The 20064-nt window shown below is 34.6% G+C and overlaps 1 protein-coding gene across 1 annotated transcript in view; it reads left to right on the top strand.

Annotated features, from left to right (window-relative positions):
* Positions 1-20064, top strand: part of MTF2 (metal response element binding transcription factor 2) — an 85886-nt gene that overhangs the window by 50150 nt on the left and 15672 nt on the right. Inside the window, exons 2-9 of the mRNA XM_082648454.1 lie at positions 8677-8875; positions 8997-9078; positions 12846-12941; positions 13182-13282; positions 13675-13823; positions 15810-15905; positions 16751-16819; positions 17660-17783. Of these exons, the coding sequence (XP_082504580.1) occupies positions 8677-8875; positions 8997-9078; positions 12846-12941; positions 13182-13282; positions 13675-13823; positions 15810-15905; positions 16751-16819; positions 17660-17783 (916 nt within the window). The remainder of the gene's footprint in view (positions 1-8676; positions 8876-8996; positions 9079-12845; positions 12942-13181; positions 13283-13674; positions 13824-15809; positions 15906-16750; positions 16820-17659; positions 17784-20064) is intronic.

Below are 20064 nucleotides of genomic sequence, written 5' to 3'. Positions count from 1 at the left end.
GCCGATTGATATTACGTGGGGCCAGGAGATCTCTGGTGGTTCAGTGTCCTGAACTCGGCTCTCCCACCTCAGAGGCTCAGGCCTGACACCCGGCTGGAGCACCAACACCCGTAGAGAACTATGGGAAAAATCTGACTGGTGTCTTGGATGTTTCTTTGTTGGGCGATTTATCCTGCTGGGTGCTCATGGCTGGAAGGATGTGCTGGTGGCACCCAGTGTCTCCTGGATCCCTCCTGCTTGGCACCCCTAGGACCCCCTTGGACAAGAGATGCGGTGCCCGGGAACAAGGGGGTCTCAGCTCCCTCAGCGCCCGGGCTGTCTGGCCCCCTCATGTATTTTAATATTAGCCTTGTAGTCGTCTCCACAGATTTTCTCAGACAGATGAAATAAACTGTCCATGGTCTCACAAGTAACAATCAGAAAGTTTCCTAGTTAGCTGGGGGAATAAGTTGGGGAATGGCTGGGGGAGAAAAAAAGCCATACTGTTTGAATTATGTATCCAGTTCTCAAGTTCTTGAGTCAGGGTCTTATTTACTGTATGAGTAGTAAAACAAGAAGGAAGAAGTGGCTTAAACCCTTGGACTCCACTTGATTTCAAGGGAAGAAACTTTTTTGTCCAGGCAGTCTCCTTCAAGATGGATATCAGTAGTAGTGATGAAAAAAAAAATGCTACTCTAGTAATAATAGCATTATAGATAGAAATAGTCTGTATGTGTGTGTCATCAAATTTCAAAAGCAAATAGTAATAGTAGTAGTGAGTATTGTTGAAATATGATTCGACTCCTGCTGCTCAGTTACCTGTATCATATGTTATGAGTGTGATACATCATCCCAAGTCTGTGGTCAGGATTTGTCCAGTTTCCCCAATCCTTAGTCACATCCCTGCTCTCATTTACCAATTGTCTTACCATACCCACTTGAATATATTTAATATGCATCCTGTATATGTAGGTGTCCTTATAAAATATTTGGTGGTGTTATGTATGCATTTTTTCAGTTTGCATAAATAATTGTGCTATATATTTTGTTCTGTTTCTGTTTTTATCAACACTTTCGCAGAATCTTTCCATGTTTTTGAATGTATGCTCCACTTCCAAGATCAAAACAATATTCTACATTTTCCAGTTAGATTTCAAGTTTTACATTTTACCTTTATGTCTTTGGTCCATGTGGAGTTCACCTTTTTGTGTATTGTGAACTAGGAATACAACTGTTTCTCCCTTTAAGTGAGCCATTTTCTCCAACACTGTTTAGTAAATAATACATCCTGTATGTACAGACTTGTAGTATCATTTTTATCATTAACAATTACCCATAAATAGATCTGTTTTGGAAATACCTGTTTTGTTCAACTGGTGTTATAGATTGTCTCTTACCAGTACAGAACAGTTTTCTCTGGAATGTGTCACAGTATCTGGTAGGGCAAGTCTTCACCTCTTTGTTCTTCCTTTTAAAAGTTGACTTAGTTATTCTAGGACTTTTACTTTTTCATATTAATTTTCTGAAGTGTTTGACCTCAAAAAATTCTGCTGGGGTTTTCACTGGAATTTCATTGAATTTATATGCTAAAGATTATCTGCCCAATACTGTGAAATTTAGCTTGCATCAACTCCATTTGGGAGAAGCAGGAGTATTCTAGACACTCTTAACATCCTGTAAAAAGAAAAGGTACGGACTGGAGATTTAATGGGTGTTGAGAAGAGCATTCATAACCCAACAGCAAAGGTAGGGAGTACAGAGCTTAAGGAAAGGGCAGGTGGGCCAGCTCCTTTATTTGTTTCGGTTTTCTGTGTAAATTTCTCAGGTTTGACTTAAACATGAGAGGCAGCGTAGCCTTGATGCAGGATGAGAGATACAGCTTTGTAGCCATAGACCAGAGTCAACTGAGCACCCAGAAGCACTATTCTCCCAGTCAAAAAGTCTATTTATGAAGGAAATTTTACAGTATATGAACTGGGAAAAATATTTCCAACTTATATAATAATGAAGTTCAAAGTATGTAAGATGCTCTTGAAAATCATTATGGAAAGGATTAACATTTCAGTTTTTAAAAACAGGCAAAGATCATCAACTGCAGTTCCCAGAAGACATACAAATTGTTAACAAATTTATGGGGAAAAAAAGCTTCTCAATGATAGAAATGTAGATGGAAATTTGTACTTGTGTGTGTTGTCAGATAGCGAAAGGATAATGCTCACTCCATTTTGGTGAAGGTGTGGGCCATCAGGTACTATTCTGATAGTGTCAGAGCGTTGGTTTTTAAAAATTAATTAATTAATTAATTAAATTTTATCTTTGGTTGTGTTGGGTCTTTGTTGCTGCACCCGGGCTTTTTCTAGTTGTGGTGAGTAGGGCTACTCTTGTTGCGGTGCGCAGACTTCTCGTGTGGTGGCCTGTATTGTTGCAGAGCACGGGCTCTAGGTGTGTGGGTTTCAGTAGTTGTGGCACGTGGGCTCTAGAGCTCAGGCTCAGTAGTTGTGGCGCCCGGGCTTAGTTGCTCCGCAGCATGTGGGATATTCCCTGACCAGGGCTCAAATCTGTGTCCCTTGCATTGGCAGGCGGATCCTTAACCACTGCGCCACCAGGGAAGTCCAGTGTCAGAGTGTTATTGGTACCACTTTTGAGGTTCATTTGACAATATGTATCACATTAAATATATACATAATATGGGTTTGGAGGAAATGGGGTGTTTAAGTGAAACAGTATTCATCATGAGATGATAATTGAAACTGGATGGTGAATATCTGATGGTTCATTATACTTGTCTACTTTTGTATATATTTATAATTTTCTACAATAAAAGGGAAAATGCATATTCTTTGATATAGTAATTATTCTTTATGAATTTATCTTATATAGTATTTGGAATACTTTAAAAATAAAATGTAAAAGGATGAACTTTGTATTATTGCCTGTAATAGTAAAACACTAGAAAATCCTCAATGTTCCTTAGTTGGGTAATAGTTGGAAAGTAGCTTAACAGCTGATGGAAAGATTATCTTACATACTTTTATTATACAAATGGACATTACATAGGCTAAGATACATTGTTATGTGAGAAAGCTTGTAGAGCACTACATGTAATAATCCACTTCTTTTAAAACATATGTAAATTATATCTACATATGGATTTTATATGTAAGAAAAATCAGGAGATGAACAGTTTTCTTTTCATCATTACTTCTTTTCAGGAAATAGCATGGGGAATTTTCAGTTTTGATTTCTCTATTATTTATTTAAACAGCTGCATGTTTACCTTTGTAATCAGAGAGGAAATAATAAATTCTAAAATTCCAAAAATCAATTTAACTTCTAGTAAAGCATACATTCTAGAGAGGAGGGAACTAATCAGTGACAGTAATGGGGGGATAGTACAGGGAGATCAGCTCAGTGCTTTGTGACCACCTAGAGGGGTGGGATGGGAAGGTGGGAGGGAGACACAAAAGGGAGGAGATACCGGGATATATGTATATGTATAGCTGATTCACTTTGTTATACAGCAGAAACTAACATACCATTGTAAAGCAATTATACTCCAAGAAATATGTTAAAAAATGGGGGGAAGTTCCTTAGAGGGGAAGATGTACATTGTTTATCCTAGTTATGTTTGAGTTATGGTATTATGGGTCATTGAGTCATTTACCCTTTATTTGCTTTCTCTAAAATTTCTTTGGGCAGAGGAATTTTCTTTTTTTCTTTTATTTTTTTACAATCCACACATGAAATAGCTTTATTAGTACCATAATGTCTAATTTAGGGGCAGAGGAATTTTAAAAGAGGGTAATAATTTTACAGAATATCTGTTTATTAAAGCAGTTTTATATAATACATGATTTATGTTCTCCATGTTTATATGGATAAAAGATTGGTGTGCATTTGCCTTAGAATGTGAATTAGAGTCTCTTGTTTACTCAGAGCAAACAGATTATTTGTGCATAGATTCATTTTTAGAAAACATGTTACTTTAAATATAGATGTTTTTGAATTGAATTTGAACTTTATAAATTTCATATAACCTTTCTGACTTTTATGTACCCTGCCCTATATAGAGCTTTGAGGATACAACTGTGAATAAGAGTAACACACACATTCCCTGGTTTTGGTGGAATGTTTGGGTGGGAGAGTGGTGGTGTCTGTTGCAGTGGGTTTCAGACTAAATGGGAATGACTGTAAGAGCAGAGACAGTTAAATGTGTATAACTTTCTCCCAAAGGTTTGGCTGTGAATGAGAGGGAAGAAATAATAGGAAGTGGTGGGAGGGGCAGAAGGAATCAAGGGAATTTTAGTTCTCCTCTTTTCCCGCCTCGATCCTTGCAAGTTTTTAAGAATAGTTGAATGCTACTGGGAAGGTGCCAGTAGAAAGATTTATTGAATGCTGGCTCTGGTCTGTAATTCTATAACCTTGGTCAAGTTATTTAATCTGTCTTCTTAGAGTTACAGTTTTTTCATATGTAAAAAGGGATCTGTGAAATTGTTATCTGGAAAAATGTCTCCATAACATTGTTCTGAGTATTATATCTGTTCTGCTGGCACAGTAAATGGCTCATAATGGGGGCTTAACAAATGATCTGTGAAAGAATAAATATGCAGAAAGCTTAATGTGTGGTTGAGCACATAGTAATCACTCAAGTAACTTTTCCCCAGAGGTTTGGCTGTAAATGGAAGGGAAACAATAAGGAGGTGGTAGTGGGAGGGGGTCATAAGGAATCAAGGGCAAGTGTTATTAGATTAGGTACCGTTGATACACGATATACCAGAAACACTAGGTGGAAACACTAGGAGATGGAAAAAAAATTTTTAATGGTTCATTTCTTAAGGTCTAAGGACATACCTGTCCTCGTGTAGTGGGAGTAATATAATGGAGAGTAAGATGGGGACAGACCTTGCCATCAAAGGTGAAAAAGGGAGGGAATTTGTTGAAGCAATAGCAGAGCATATGAAACTATTTGGGAATGTTTGCAGTTTTGATTTTTGTACATCTTCCACTCTAGAATTGGAAGGCTGTAGGTCATTGTAGTCACCCTGGCATTCTGTTGAGGTCATTTCTCACCCATAATTAATTAGGTTGCTCAGGCTTTCAGTTAGTTTTTTTAACTTAAGGGAAGCAAAGTGCTGCTGTGACCACTGGATTTGTAGCTTTCTAGAAAGTTACTTGCTCACAGGGTCATTTTCATACTGTGATTTGAAGGTATTGTTTCACTGTCTGGAGAAAGTTCTCAGCCTGGCATTGAGCATTTGTGCTGATAAAATTTATTGTAGTGACTCATTCTCCATTTTTACTTATCTAGGACTCATCTTATCAGGCTTTTAAGTCTTTTTACCCTTGTAAGTATAGTATTGAAGTGCCTTTTCCTTACAGCTGACTCTGACAATAATGTATGACAATATATATTCCTTTATTTAGAGCATGGCTCTTAAAATGTGATCCATGGGTCCTTTCAGGTGGTCTGCAAGGTCTAAACTATTTTCATGATAATACTAAGATGTTGTTTGCTTTCCCACTGTGTTGACATTTGTACAATGGCGTAAACACTGTGTTTGGTCAGACTGCTGTGTACCTTAGCGTGAAACAAGGCATCAAACTGTGCTAGCATTCTTTATTTTTGAGCACTCACAGTAAAACAAACAAAACACACATGTGCACACACATGCAGAAAACCCTATTTCATTCAAGAACATTCTTGATGAAACAGTAGAAATTATTTTCACTAAATCTTAATCTTGAGTTCAGGTTTTTAATGTTATGTGTGACAGAATAGGAAATATATATATATATAAAGTATTAATGCCATTGTTTGAGTTGCTGGCTGAGCTAGTAGCTTTTCCATGGAACACCATTTTTTACTTGAAACAGTGACTTGCTTTGGTATATGGTGGGTACTTTCTTGACACACTCATTTCACTTATATTTACTTACCATTTTTAGTTTCCTAGATCTGTTCCTATGGGTTGGAGCTGCCATCTGGTGTCATTACTTAAATACAATTTTGTTCCCACCAACACCTCTGTGCTCTTATTGTCAAATATATTTCATTCTTGTATGTTATAGGCCTAACAATATAGTTATGTACATATTTTTCCATATGTTTCCTTTAGAGGAAATATGCATTTATACTGTCTTTTATAATTACCTTATTACTTTTCCTAGTGTTCTTTGTTTTGTGTGTGTGTGTGTGTGTGTGTGTGTGTATTTGAATTTCTACCTTGGTTTACTTAATTTCAACCTTAAGAACCTCCTTTATTTCTTATAAGGTAGCTCTGCTAGCAACAAATTCTCTCAGGTTTTGTTTATCTGGGAGTATCTTTATTTCACCTTCATTTTTGAAAGACAGTTTTGCTGGATATAAGATTCTTGATTGACAGGTTTTTTTCTTTCAGTGCTTTGAATATGTCATTTCACTGCCTTCTGGCCTTCATTGTTTCTGATGAGTAGTTAACCTTACTGGGGTTTCTTTGCATGTGATGAATTATTTTTCTTCTTGCTTTCAAGATTTTCTCTGTCTTTCAGCATTTTTACTGTGGTTTGTCTGGATGTGTATCTCTTTGTATTTATCCTACTTGGAGTTTGTTTAACTTCTTGGTTATATAGATTAATGTTTTTTTAGCAGATATGGGATGCTATCAGTCATTATTCTTTTGGATATTTTTATTTTTTTTAATTTTAAGTTTTTTAATAAATTTTATTTATTTATTTATTTATTTATTTTTGGCTGCATTGGGTCTTTGCCGCTGTGCCTGGGCTCTCTCTAGTTTTGGCGAGTGGGGGCCACTCTTCGTTGCAGTGTGCGGGCTTCTCATTGTGGTGGCTTCTCTTGTTGCGGAGCATGGGCTCTAGGCACACGGGCTTTAGTAGTTGTGGTTCACGGGCTCCAGAGCACAGGCTCAGCAGCTGTGGTGCACGAGCTTAGTTGCTTCGTGGCATTTGGGATCTTCCCGGACCAGGGCTCTAACCTATGTCCTGGGCATTGGAAGGTGGATTCTCAATTTCTGTGCCACCAGGGAAGCCCATATTCCTTTGTATATTTTTAAAATGTAGTGTATCTTTCAAACTGAAACTCTGTACACTTTAGAAGTGTGTAGAGTTTCTCTTCCCTCCTCCAAGCCACTGGTAATCCCCATTCTACTCTCTGTCTCTATCAATTTGACTGCTCTTATAACCTTATGTAAGTGGAATTATACAGTATTTGTCCATTTTGTCTGGCTGATTTTGCTTTAGCGTAATGTCTTTAAGGTTTGTTCATGTTGTAGTTTATGACAGAATTTCCCAGAATTTGTTTATCCTTATAGGTAATGAAAATAAGTATTCCCAATTGGAAACATTTTTTTTCTTCCCTATTTGTTTTGTTTTTACTTAACTTTTATACTGTTTTTGAATTATCGTCTATCTAGTTTTACGTACTGTTGTATGTTTAGTTAGTAAAAAAAATCTAAATTGGGAAAGTGAAACCAAACAAATACGGCTTTGTTTTCTTTAAGAAAGCTGTTGGTGGTATGCTATGCTGTTTATACAATAACTGATATATAAGTTACAATGTAATTTTGGGGTCTTATGCTTAAAAAATGTAACTGATCTTATAATTGGCTTCTCAGTTGAGTATGATTTGTGAAATTGGTGGCTCTTAGTTTTTTTTTTTTAAACTTCCATTCTGCATATTTGAGGGACTGTGACACATTCCCGTCAATAAACAAGGCTTAATTCAGTAGTGATTCCCTGGAGGTAGGTCATGACTACCCTTCCAGTGGGTTGAATATACCCAACTACCCAGAGTCACTGGTTAGTGTGTTTTAACTACATGTGGCATAATCTTTTCTTAAGCTGAAGTACAGTTGATTTGCAGTGTTTCATGTGTACAGCAAAGCGATTCAGTTATACATATACGTATATATGTGTATATGTATGTATTCTTTTTTTTGTTCACATGGCGTGCGGGGTCTTAGTTCCCTGACCAGGGATTGACCAGTGACCCCTGCATTGGGAGCGTGGAGTCTTAACCCTGTACTGCCAGAGAAGTCCCTATATATGTATTCTTTTTCCGATTCTTTCCCATTATAGCTTATTACAAGATATTGAATATTGTTTCCTGTGCTATACAGTAGGTCCTTGTTGTTTATCTGTTTTACCTATAGTAGTGTGTATCTGTTGGCCTAATCATTTTTATTCTTTATCAAGTGCTTATGAAATTGTACCATGCAGCTTCTTTTAGTTTATCTAAACCTAGATATGAGATTCACGGCATCCTTTGCTTATGACCATGGCCTACCCACTTCAACTTACAGCTGTCATTTTGATGAGAGCTGCCCTGAATATGTTACCTTGGAGTGGTTGCTGAATCCTGGCCTCATTGAATGAATATTGACAACTGCTATCATTTTATTTTAAGCTTCTTTGTTTCTGGAGTTTTTATGATTTGAGGTATTTGTTAATATTTTCCCTAAATGTAAGGTTTTCAGTAAGTAAAAAAATTTGATTAATACATGAAATATATGATTGTTATAAAATAAGCTCTATAAGTAAATCAGTCCTGTTCTGTTTCGTTTTATTAATTTTTATTGGAGTATGGTTGCTTTACAATGTTGTGTTAGCCTCCACAGCACAACAGAGTGAATCAGCCATACACATACAGATATCCCCTCCCTTTCAGTCAGTCTTATATATGGTTATTTATTTCCTAAACAGAGACTCTACAGGGGCAGGTAATTCACTGGTCCACAAGCGGTCTCCTTTACGTCGAAACCAAAAGACCCCAACATCCTTGACCAAGCTGTCTTTACAGGATGGACATAAAGTCAAAAAGCCAGCATGTAAATTTGAAGAGGGTCAGGATGTCCTAGCTAGATGGTCAGATGGCTTGTTTTATCTTGGAACTATCAAAAAGGCAAGTTACCTTAATATCTTTTGCAGTTTCTGTAGTAAACTTTTAATAATATTGGATTGAAATTTAACTTCGTGGTTTTGATTTTAAAAGAAATCACCATAAGTTTTCCTCTGTATTTCAGATAAACATATTGAAACAGAGCTGCTTCATCATATTTGAAGACAGTTCTAAATCCTGGGTTCTCTGGAAGGACATTCAAACAGGCAGGTGCTACTATTTCCCTTGGACACGATTTACACTAAAATTTTATTTTCTTCAGCTTGTCATTTTCTAGTGTTTTCTGTTTAGTACAGTGTATTAAGATAACTAAAAAAATCCATGTATTCTTCAGAGTCTTCAAGGAGTTATAATCTATTTTATAGACCATAAGAAGAACAAGAATTGCTCTGTTAGGGTAGAGATAGATTAGACGACAGATGCATCACTGATGCGCACATGTATAAATTATTGTTAGGACCCTTCTAAGAACTTTGAAGAAAAATTTTAGTTACTAATATGAGTAACACAACTTCACCTTTGCTGTTACTTGGCTGTATTAGTACAAAGTAATATAGAGAGCTAATATTTATTGAGAACATACTGTTTGCCAGATGTTTTGGGGAATTAGGACTATTAAATACCTTTAGAATGCTAGAAATATTCATTGATAAGAATAGTTTAAAATTACTGCTTAGTTATGGTTTTTTATGTTTAGATGGGAAAATGAGGCTGTATTTGGGTACAAGTAAAAATGAATACAGGTATGCTTTGGTTTGGTTATAGGTATGTTTCTTGTTATGCTTTTTATTTTTGCAAGCTATAATTACTGTATGTTTTTTGAATCTGCTAAATAAAGGTATTTTTTTCAGGTATCTATTTCATGGAAAGTGCTTTATAAAAAATTATGAATAGTAAAAATCTGAGTACTTCAGCTGCACACTAAAGCCCTACTTTTGGTATCCTTTTAATGGGTTAATGGGCCTGCACTAAGGTGTTTTTATATCTCCCCCTGTAGAAAGGAGACATTCTGTAAAGTATTTATCAATTGGGTTTTTAATTTGAATCCCAAATGCGACTTTATGGTAGGTTACTGCTGTGTTCAATTTCTTGATTTCACTCTTAGTTTTTTTTTAAAGAATAAAAAAAGTTCTGGTAAAGGAATTGGAATGTTGTAGTTGCCATTTTTATACATGGTACTCAGGGATTAGGTGGAGAACTCAATAGCTGTTACTCTAGTAAAATGTCTTTCTAGTGAAAGAAACTTTTTACAGTTTTTAGGACTTATCAGTTTAAAGGTCTAAAGTTACGTTTTGAATCTCAAATTGAGGGGTCAGTGAGGAAAGGAATAGGAGGCAGATAGGAGGTCTCCAGCAGTAGTAATATTGAACAGATCTTATTACCCTGCATACAGAATTATCCCTTTTGCTTAGTTTGTAAATATGGTTCTCTATGGTGGAACTGAAACATGTTATACTGCTTCTGTTCCCGTTGTATTAACTATGTGTCCCTTTCAACTTTTCTACCATTTTGAGGTGCCTGTGGGTTAAATATAGGTCTGTCTTTGTGTTTTCTTCCCTCCCTCCCATCCTTCCTCCCTTCCAGAAGGGAAGAAGAAAACCAGTTGTACATAGATAGAAAGTTGTTATGAAAGTGAGGGGGTCTTGTCCTACATGTGGCATATCCAGTATATCAGTTCAGTGGTCTGTGGTTGTTTTTTCCTCGCTGGCTCCTTTTACTATCCTCATAATGAGATAGGATAGCTACTTGACCATTTAACTCTTTGTAACACCCAGAAAGTAGCACACATGTATGTAACTTGCAGTTGATATAGAATGAGTAAGTGAACCTGAAAATTGCAATATGGCAGATGTCAGTGTGGAGTGTAGCTTTAGTAGTTTTCTTCCTGTAAGGATCCTGCTTATAGTAGTTATATATCAAAATAACTTAAAAATTATAGTAATTTCACTCATAAGGTTCTTTTAAAATTTTTTCATAAGTAGGAACAATGTATAGTCATATTGGTAGTCAAAGAAATGTACGTTACAACAGGGAGATAGTATATTAAAACCATTAAATAATTTTAAAAGGATTTTTAATCTTAATACCTAATACTGTTATGGTTTCTGTGAAAATGATACACTGCTGGTGGCAATGTAAATTTCTATTTTGGATATTTAATAGTTGCAGTAAATACATAAAGATGTTTTATATGCTTTCATCTATACAGCAGACTCATTTGTAGCAGTTTATTCAAAAGAAATAATTCATAAGTAAAAAATCTAGATGAAAAATATTTGCTGCAGCTTTCTTTTAACAACAACAAAAAATTTGGCATATCTAAGATGAAATGGCTTTATAGTCATTTGGGTTTAGAGTGAGGGAGACTATAGAAGGCCACTAAGCTACACAGAAAGTTTTTGTAAACTTGATGATAAAAAAGACATGTTGGATTTCACAAGTAAAGGCAATTCTCTGCTTCCTCAGGATTGTTTCCTGAGGGTGAACGCATATTGTTTGACGGATCAGCATCCTCTTTTACGAGGAACTGCCTTCTCCTACACCAGTCCACATGGTTATAGTGGGAGTCAGATCAGGCACCTACCACAATCTGGGCTATTGGTCCTTTTCCAGGAAGTTGCAGATTTGGACTGAGAGGTTCTAGGCTCAGTCTGGTCGCTCTCGTGACTGGAGCCATAAACTGAGAAACTATGGGAAGCCACATCCAGCCAAGCAAACAAAGCCTGGGAGAGGAGAGGAGAGAGGACAAGAGCCAAAACAAAAAAGGAAAAATGCAAAAAACGAACAAGCAAAAAATTTGGTAACCTGCATATCTAAGAATAGAGTCATAATAAAGTAAACTTGGTTCTTTCCACTGGACAGAATATTATACAGCTTTTAGAAGTTATACATTTGAAAACTACAGTGTGAGAAATGCTTTTGATGGAAAAAACATTACATAGTATTAATGAAAAGAAGCATCTCACAGTGGAGAGAATATGGACTCTGGTGTATCTGGGTTTGAATCCTAGCCTTGATACTCCGTGACTGAGGGTACTTGGATTATATACTTTATCTTTCTGAGCTTCAATTCTTCTCTATAAATAGGATATGTATCTAATAAATTGTGGAATTAAAATAATATGTATCAAGAGCCTAACACAATGCTGGCTCATAGCACAAAATTGTACCTTTTTATTATTGTTGGTATGTGAATAAAGTGTATGTATTAGTATTTTAACTATGTATATTGAAATTCATGAGAAGAGATTATTGGAAATAATTGTGCTAAAGTGATAAAATTATATTCTAAATTTTGCAGAATAAAATTGTTTTTAGAATAAAAATGTTTAAGGAAGAAATAACTTACCTATTCAGGTAAAATGTAATTAATAACTGGAACCCCTCATTTTTGTTTCAGTGGGTTATTGTTTAGGTATGTTGTTTGACACCATAGTTCCAGATTTCAGAAGCTGGAGATCAAATAATTAGTGTTCAGCCTTTTTTATAAATTAGTAAGTAAAAAGAAGTGTTCAGAATCTTGAGAGTAGGGAGTCATTGGCGGATCTTCCTTGCCCCTTTTCTTTAGTCTCATGATGTTACGCAGTGTAGGGTGAATGAGTAATGTTCATGGGTAGGTGTGTGTTCTGGAGAGTAGTTCTAGTGTTCACAAAACATCCCCTTCTCTCGCCTCCCAAGAGGGTGGGAATATTGGAAGTAAATGGTAAGGGATCCTGCCTGAGAGCAGTTTAAATTATGCCCTCTGCCAAAAAGCAGATTAAATTATGAATGTAGACAGTGAGGCATCTTAAGTTAAAGGTAGGAAGAACACAGATAAGGAGCAGAGAGAGAGCATTTTGTGTATAGTACTTTGCCTTGAGAAAATACCATTATGATCTAGGAAACAGACATTGCCAATATGGGCTACTCACTGAGTAAAAAAAGTGGTTTTGTTATATGGAACAATTCTTTATGTATATTTTAAATATTTCAGGAGCCACTGGAAGTGGGGAAATGGTCTGTACAATATGTCAAGAAGAGTATTCAGAAGCTCCCAATGAAATGGTTATATGTGATAAGTGTGGCCAAGGTAAACATTGATTTTTTTTTTAATCTTGTGGAAAAGTTTTATTACATACTTAATGCCCCTGTTGAAGATTAATGATTAAAAATTCTTTACATTGGTAATTTGAAGCTGTTACCATAAGTTTAGTCATCAGTTGTAAATATATTAACGTAGGAAAAGAGAATACTAAAATGCCTTCTTTAAATTGTGTTGCAGTATTTATTAATAAAAGAGAATTTGCTTTATGCTTTTTTTGATATTAAGGATATCATCAGTTGTGTCACACACCTCATATTGATTCCAGTGTGATTGATTCAGATGAAAAATGGCTCTGTCGACAGTGTGTTTTTGCAACAACAACAAAGGTATCTTTTAAGTGTTTTGGGCTAACGCCCTAAATGGAATTTGTAAGACACTATCAACGTAATGATTGTGTACGTTGAAAGTTTATTTGAATGAAATGAGCAATCAATCTTGGGTAGAAAGAGGTACTGCTTATTGTTTGACTAATGATGCTTAAGTGACTTGCAACTATTCTTGCACTTATTTTCTGGTAGTGGTCTTGGAATTGGGGCAATAATTTGAAAGAAAAGACAACAAAATAAATAAAGATTATTATTGGTCAAACAGTTTGTGATATGGTAAGAAATTTAGAATGGAAATTTCTTCATAAGTTTCAGAAGCATTTTAAAATTATAGAATTGTATTTAAAATTTTATCCTTCACTCTTTTAAATAACTTTTTCCCTCTGATATAGAGGGGTGGTGCGCTTAAGAAAGGACCAAATGCCAAAGCATTGCAAGTCATGAAGCAAACATTACCCTATAGTGTGGCAGACCTTGAATGGGATGCAGGTCATAAAACCAATGTCCAGCAATGTTACTGCTATTGTGGAGGCCCTGGAGAGTAAGTAAATATGGTTATTTAATGCCCTTAATTTTTAATTGCTTATATTGTCCACTTTATTTTTGTTATTGATTGTGGTATGGGAGTGATAGTGAATTGTAAATGCATGAAAGTATCAATAAAGAAAATTGGGAGGGATTAGAAGCTGTAGTTTTATTCATCTTTATCATTAAATGTTTGCTAAATAAGTGAGTCAGAGTTCTAATTAAGAATGTTTAGAAATTTACCTTTAACTTCTGATCACTGGTTCTAGTTCTGCTCTTTGTAACTAAACACATGCATCTTATCTTTCTTAGGAGGTAGCTCTTAAAATACTTAAATCCAGTAATCGTATTTCCCACTCCCATGACTCACATACCAAGTGTTCTCTTTTCTAGGCTTAAAATCTCCATTCCTATCAAACATTCTTTATGATGTGTTTTCCAAACTCTGTCTTTGTTGCTCTTCAGTTTTTGAAAGTTTACTCTTGAAATAATGGTGCCATGATTACAAAATGCAGTGTTTCCAGGAATAGTCTGACAGAATATAACGAAGCTATTAGAGTTCTAGGTATTATGCTTCTGTTGTTGCAAGGAAAGATTGTATTACCCCTCTTTGGTCGTCCCATCATATTCTTTTGGCTCATTATGGGTTTGTAGATGGTCAACTAAAACTAAAGCTTTTAGTTCTTTTTTTCATACAAGCTGATATTAAACCAAATTGTGCATCATGTATTTGTACTACATTTTAAAAAATGTTAGTGGATAACTTTACATTTAACTCTATTAAATTATAATTATTGGTTTCTTAAATCTTATCAGACTCCATGTTTCTCTTAAGACAGGGCTGCTCTCTAGAAGAATGCTGGGACATATAAGATGTTCAGTGATGAAAACATGAATAAATGAATATGTAAATGAATGAAATTTTAGTTCTTCATTCTACCTTGTCTCTAGTCTTATGGAATTTTTATTTGTGGTTTAACATTTTTATAACATTTCTCAGTTTTTGGTTGCCTGCAGGTTTAAGAAGCATTCTCTCTGGTTTCTTTAAATCATTTATAAGAGCTAAAGTGAACCTAGAGATTGATCTTTCTCCTTTACTCATTTATACCTAGCATCTTAGTTTATAAACATTATTTTATGAAGCAGATTGTTCATTGTTCTTTAAGTTTTATGAAGCAGATTGTTCATTGTTCTTTAAGTACTATGACTTTATGAACTATGTTTGATATTGCTAACACTTTAACACCTAACAGAGTACTTAGAACATAGTATTCATTAGTCTTTTGATGAATGAATGACCTTACTAGTAGCATCTTGCCTTTGCCTGTGTATGGCTTAAAATTAACGTAGGGCTAACTTACTGAGCAAAAGAATTATTTGAAGAAAAGGCGTTATTTGGGTGGCAAGTAAGGATATTAAAACCATGTACTAACTAAAAAGAGAGGATATCTTTAGCTGAAGATTCAGTTTTAGCATCTTCAGCCATCTGAAAGAGAACAAAATTTGTCACAAAGCCTTCATACCTGGTGGAGTCTTAGATTAGATTTGTGGTTATGTTAACCAAATTTATTAAATTGCTGTACTCCTTTTCTTTTCATTATAAGGAACAAGAATAATAGAAACACAGTGAAGGCATAAAGTTGCCTATGGCTATTTGGTATATGAGACAAATAGCTCTACATATCAGTGACCTCTGAGACTGTTGATGTGAAAAAATCCCAGGCTTCACAAAGATCCTTTACTAATTAGGACCCAGGCACTTACTGATTAGAAATAGTAGATGTAGCTTTCAAGAGCTTATAAATTCTCATGGATAAAAGAGAAGAGGAATGAAATGGTCAGTATTAATAACCTTTTTGGGAAGAAAAAGTTTAGCACTAAATATACCAGAAATGTGATACTGTAATCAGAACTATATTCTGTATGTCACTTTTGTCGTTGTTTTTTTTTTTTTTTAAACTTTACCTCATGAAAGGTAGTAATTTTAAATTTTTTCTTATAGCTGGTATTTAAAGATGCTACAGTGCTGCAAATGTAAACAGTGGTTTCATGAAGCTTGTGTGCAATGCCTTCAAAAGCCAATGCTATTTGGAGACAGGTGAGAGAAGGGCATTTGACTGATTTCTTTTTTTAGCTTTTTAAAATTGTATTTATGTTTTTTCATTTTCACATTTCTAAAAGTAGTTTTAATAATGATTTGTAAAAGGTTCACCTTGGGAATATATTGTTTAATATACTTAAATTATATATAATTTAAAAAAGCACATAATTTTTGTACTTTTGGATATTGCAGAAAGCTTTTAAGTATTTGACCAGTGAACATATTTGCACCTATTGCCCCACAGTACTCTAAACTATTCTCATTGGTACCTTCTTTTAAAGAACCTCAAGGGGATCCAAAGAACCTCAAAGATAGACCTAATGTCTTTTTGGATTAAGAGAGCATGAAATAGCAGAGAGAGCTCTAGAAGAAAAATTAGATCACTAAATGTAACATCAAAAACTCTGGGTTTAGATTTTACCTTATGTGATTTATTGTCTTTCTGACCTTAGGAAGGTCAGCTTGTCTCCTGGGCTTTTTCTACCATGTTGTTTTGAGCATTGAAAAGTGACAATGTGTATAGGAGTAGCCATCACAATTCCCGTTACACACAAGCCATTAGTAAACTATGCCTGTATATCAATCTGTATGTGAACTCTGAAGGTCTCTAATGGTTAAAAAAAAATTGCCCCTTTCCCCCATATACAAACTATTTTATTATTTGTCATTACTGGAAAAGAAACTCTTTAAAGCACAGTGTCATGATTCAAATTATATTTTGCTTTGTGTATCAGTCCTTATGTCAATCGTAGGATTTGCACTTGCTGAATATTAATTTTAATTGTTAAATAATTTATATGTATTCTTGATTACTCAGTATATAACTTTTCTTTTTTCCTTAGGTTTTATACATTTATTTGCTCTGTCTGCAGTTCTGGACCAGAATACCTCAAACGTCTACCATTACAATGGTAAGTATGGACATTTCTGTTAAGGAACAAAAAAGAGCTATATTTTTAAATCTACAGGATGAAACTTTCTATATAGATTTACTTACCTTAAATAAAAATTTGTTCTTCTTTATGCCTGGCTTTATTTCTTTTCCTGTATTTATCCTCAAGCCTGATGTCATCTTCCCCAAAGATTATCTAGTTTTATTGCTGAAGTAGTAAGCCCATTCAGTTTCTAATGGCATAAAAAGTAACTTTCAAATATCTTTTAGATCTTCAAAATTCTTATTCATGTTTCTAGTTCTTTTGGGCCTTCAGAATAGCGTCAGTAGAACAGAGAAACGTCTTATAACAAATATACCAATTTCTGCCTCAGTTAAGTAATCCTTGGGCATGGGAAGTACGATGAATTTTGGAGATTTACTGAAAATGTTTATATAGTAAGTGCTTAGAAATTTTTGTCAAATATTTTACATATTTTAGGAAAAGATAAGATTTAATTCATGAATCAGATAAAAGTATGTTAAAGTGTGATCCATTTTGTAGCTTATGTAGTAGTGAAAACATGAAATTTTAGATCATAAGTTATTTTTTCTTAGAGTCAGGTCCTCTTTGAATGTATTTCAAGAAATCAAATATCTTTTAATTTTTACTATTCAGGATAAATTAAATGTTTAGTTAATGTTTTTCATTTATTTTCATATGTAATGACTTATTGTGAATATGACTTGTGATATTAACCCTCTGTTCACCTAAATACTTTGGATTTTTTAATTGCTGGTTTTATAAAAATATTGTGTGATTTTTAAACAATAACCAAAAACATTGTTTTCATAAAGTTTGATTATTTTTGGATTCCAGGGTAGATATAGCACACCTATGCCTTTACAACCTAAGTGTTATTCACAAGAAGAAATACTTTGATTCTGAACTTGAGCTTATGACATACATTAATGAAAACTGGGATAGATTGCACCCTGGAGAGGTAGGTGGTCTTAGAGCTAACTTCATTAGCTACTTAATGTCTTTTTTGTTTTGTTAAAAGCAACTATCGCACATGTATAAGCCATACGTCTAAAGTAGCATTTTATGTTTAGTTAGGGAGAAATAATCTTTGGTGAGGCTATAGCCCTCATTCTCCTGTTTGTTGCCTCTTGACTTGAGGAAAAATGTAGGAGGAAGTAAATTACTTGATTCTTCCATTTTCTGAAGTGAAAATCACTGTAGATAAAGATAGAAGGGAGGGAGAAATCCTTATTATTGGGTATCTTACTTATGATTCCTCCTCCTTTTCTTCTAAGTTTACTCTAAACTTAGAGATGGGGACTTCCCTGGTGGCGCAGTGGTTAAGAATCCACCTACCAATGCAGGGGACATGGGTTCAATCCCTGGTCTGGGAAGATCCCACATGGAGCAACTAGTGAGCCTGTGCTCTAGAGCCCATGAGCCACAACTACTGAGCCCGCGTGCCGCGACTGCTGAAGCCCATGCACCTAGAGCTCGTGCTCTGCAACAAGAGAAGCCACCACAATGAGAATCCCACGCACTGCAACGAAGAGTAGCGCCAGCTAGCCACAACTAGAGAAAAGCTCATGCACAGCAACCAAGACCCAATGCAGCCAAAAAATAAATAAATAAATAAAACTTAGGGATATAACCAACACTCTTCTTTCCTCTCTTGTTGGTACTCCCTTATATATATTTAACTTCCAGGAATAGTGAGACCTGATAGTAGTGTTAGCTAAGTTAGAGAGTGAAGCTACCTGAGTTAGAGATTATCCCCCTCATTCTGACATCTCATTTGCTTTTTGTTTGCAAAGTGTAACCACTCATGCTGGTTTACAAAGAGTCTTTTTTTGAAAAAGCAATGTAAAAATTAATGCATATTCATTGAAGATTTTGAAACTACAGAATAGCACAAAGAAGAAAATAACTAGAGTAACTTTAATATTTACTTTGTTTTTAGCATTTATTTAGAATTATTAAAATACAGATATTAAATATTAAAATATGGACATTAAATTTTTTGTTTTATAATATGTGGAATTAGTCATGCATTACTTTTTGAGGTAACAACTAAACTGATTTGAAATTTAGGAAGAGTTTCTGCATCTGTAGCTTTTAGACGTGAGGCAGTTTATAAGGTTCACATCAAGTAAGATATCAAGTTTTTTTTGTTGTTGTTCTGGGGGTTTTATGGGGCATCAAAGACTGCATAATACACATTTATTTAAAAGTTAGTGGTAGATCAGTTGCATAAAATAAATACCTGTGGAATACTTAGATTTTAAAATCAAAGATATTAAAATCAATTGAGCTAAGGTGTTTTGAGTGTTAGAAATTGGAATATAATACTCATTAAGTTTTCTGTTAAAAGCTTTTTTCAGATGACTTTTGAGAGAAAGTGAGTGACTTGTAAATTTGATAAATTTTAATAAACTGATTAGTAATGGGAGAAAAAAGTGAAAGGCATTGTTAAGTATAGTGTTCTTTATAGTCATCTTAATATTTAATGTTCTAATACATTAATTTGAAATGCTTTCTTTCTAGCTATGGTTCTTTCAGCACTTCATATGCAGATACATCTATATTCCTTTTAGTACACTTTATGTTTTACATGATTAAATTCTGCATTGGTTACCTCACATAGATAGCGGGCATGCATATAAAAACTCAAGTTTTGGGACTTTCCTGGTGGTCCAGTGGTTAAGACTTTGCCTTCCAATGCAGGGAGTGTGCGTTCGATCCCTGGTGGGGGAGCTAAGATCCCACATGCCTTGTGGCCAAAAAACCAAAACATAAAAAACAGAAGCAATATTCTAACAAATTTAATAAAGACTTTAAAAAAGTGGTCCACATCAAAAAAAACCGCAAACAAACAAACTCAAGTTGTTTTATTTATTTCAAATGCTATCATTTTTTATTAAAATAAAAATGTAATTTAGATTCTATTGAAGAGGCTGAAAATAATAAAAACCATAATTAGATGTTTTTAAAGAAATGAGTTCAGTTTATGAATTTCAGGTATCTCAGTTCCAACTAAACTTCTGACACATGTCAGAAAAAGTTTATTTCAGCAATAGGTACATGTTTTATTTTTTGTAACCTATGAGATAATGTCTTAACACATAAGAAATTTCAATTTCTTATTCTTTGCCAAAATGGAAAAATATATCTCTTTTATTTAAAAAGTAAAAACATGATTACAATCTAATATAACTTTACAACAGAAAAGTTTTACTTTTCTGAGGAGTGTTTCATTTTTG

The sequence above is a fragment of the Grampus griseus genome (genome assembly GCF_964374135.1).
Source record: "Grampus griseus genome assembly, chromosome: 1".
Lineage (NCBI taxonomy): Eukaryota > Metazoa > Chordata > Mammalia > Artiodactyla > Delphinidae > Grampus > Grampus griseus.
The sequence above is the reverse complement of the archived record's forward strand: the minus strand, read 5'-3'. Positions and strand labels throughout refer to the sequence as shown.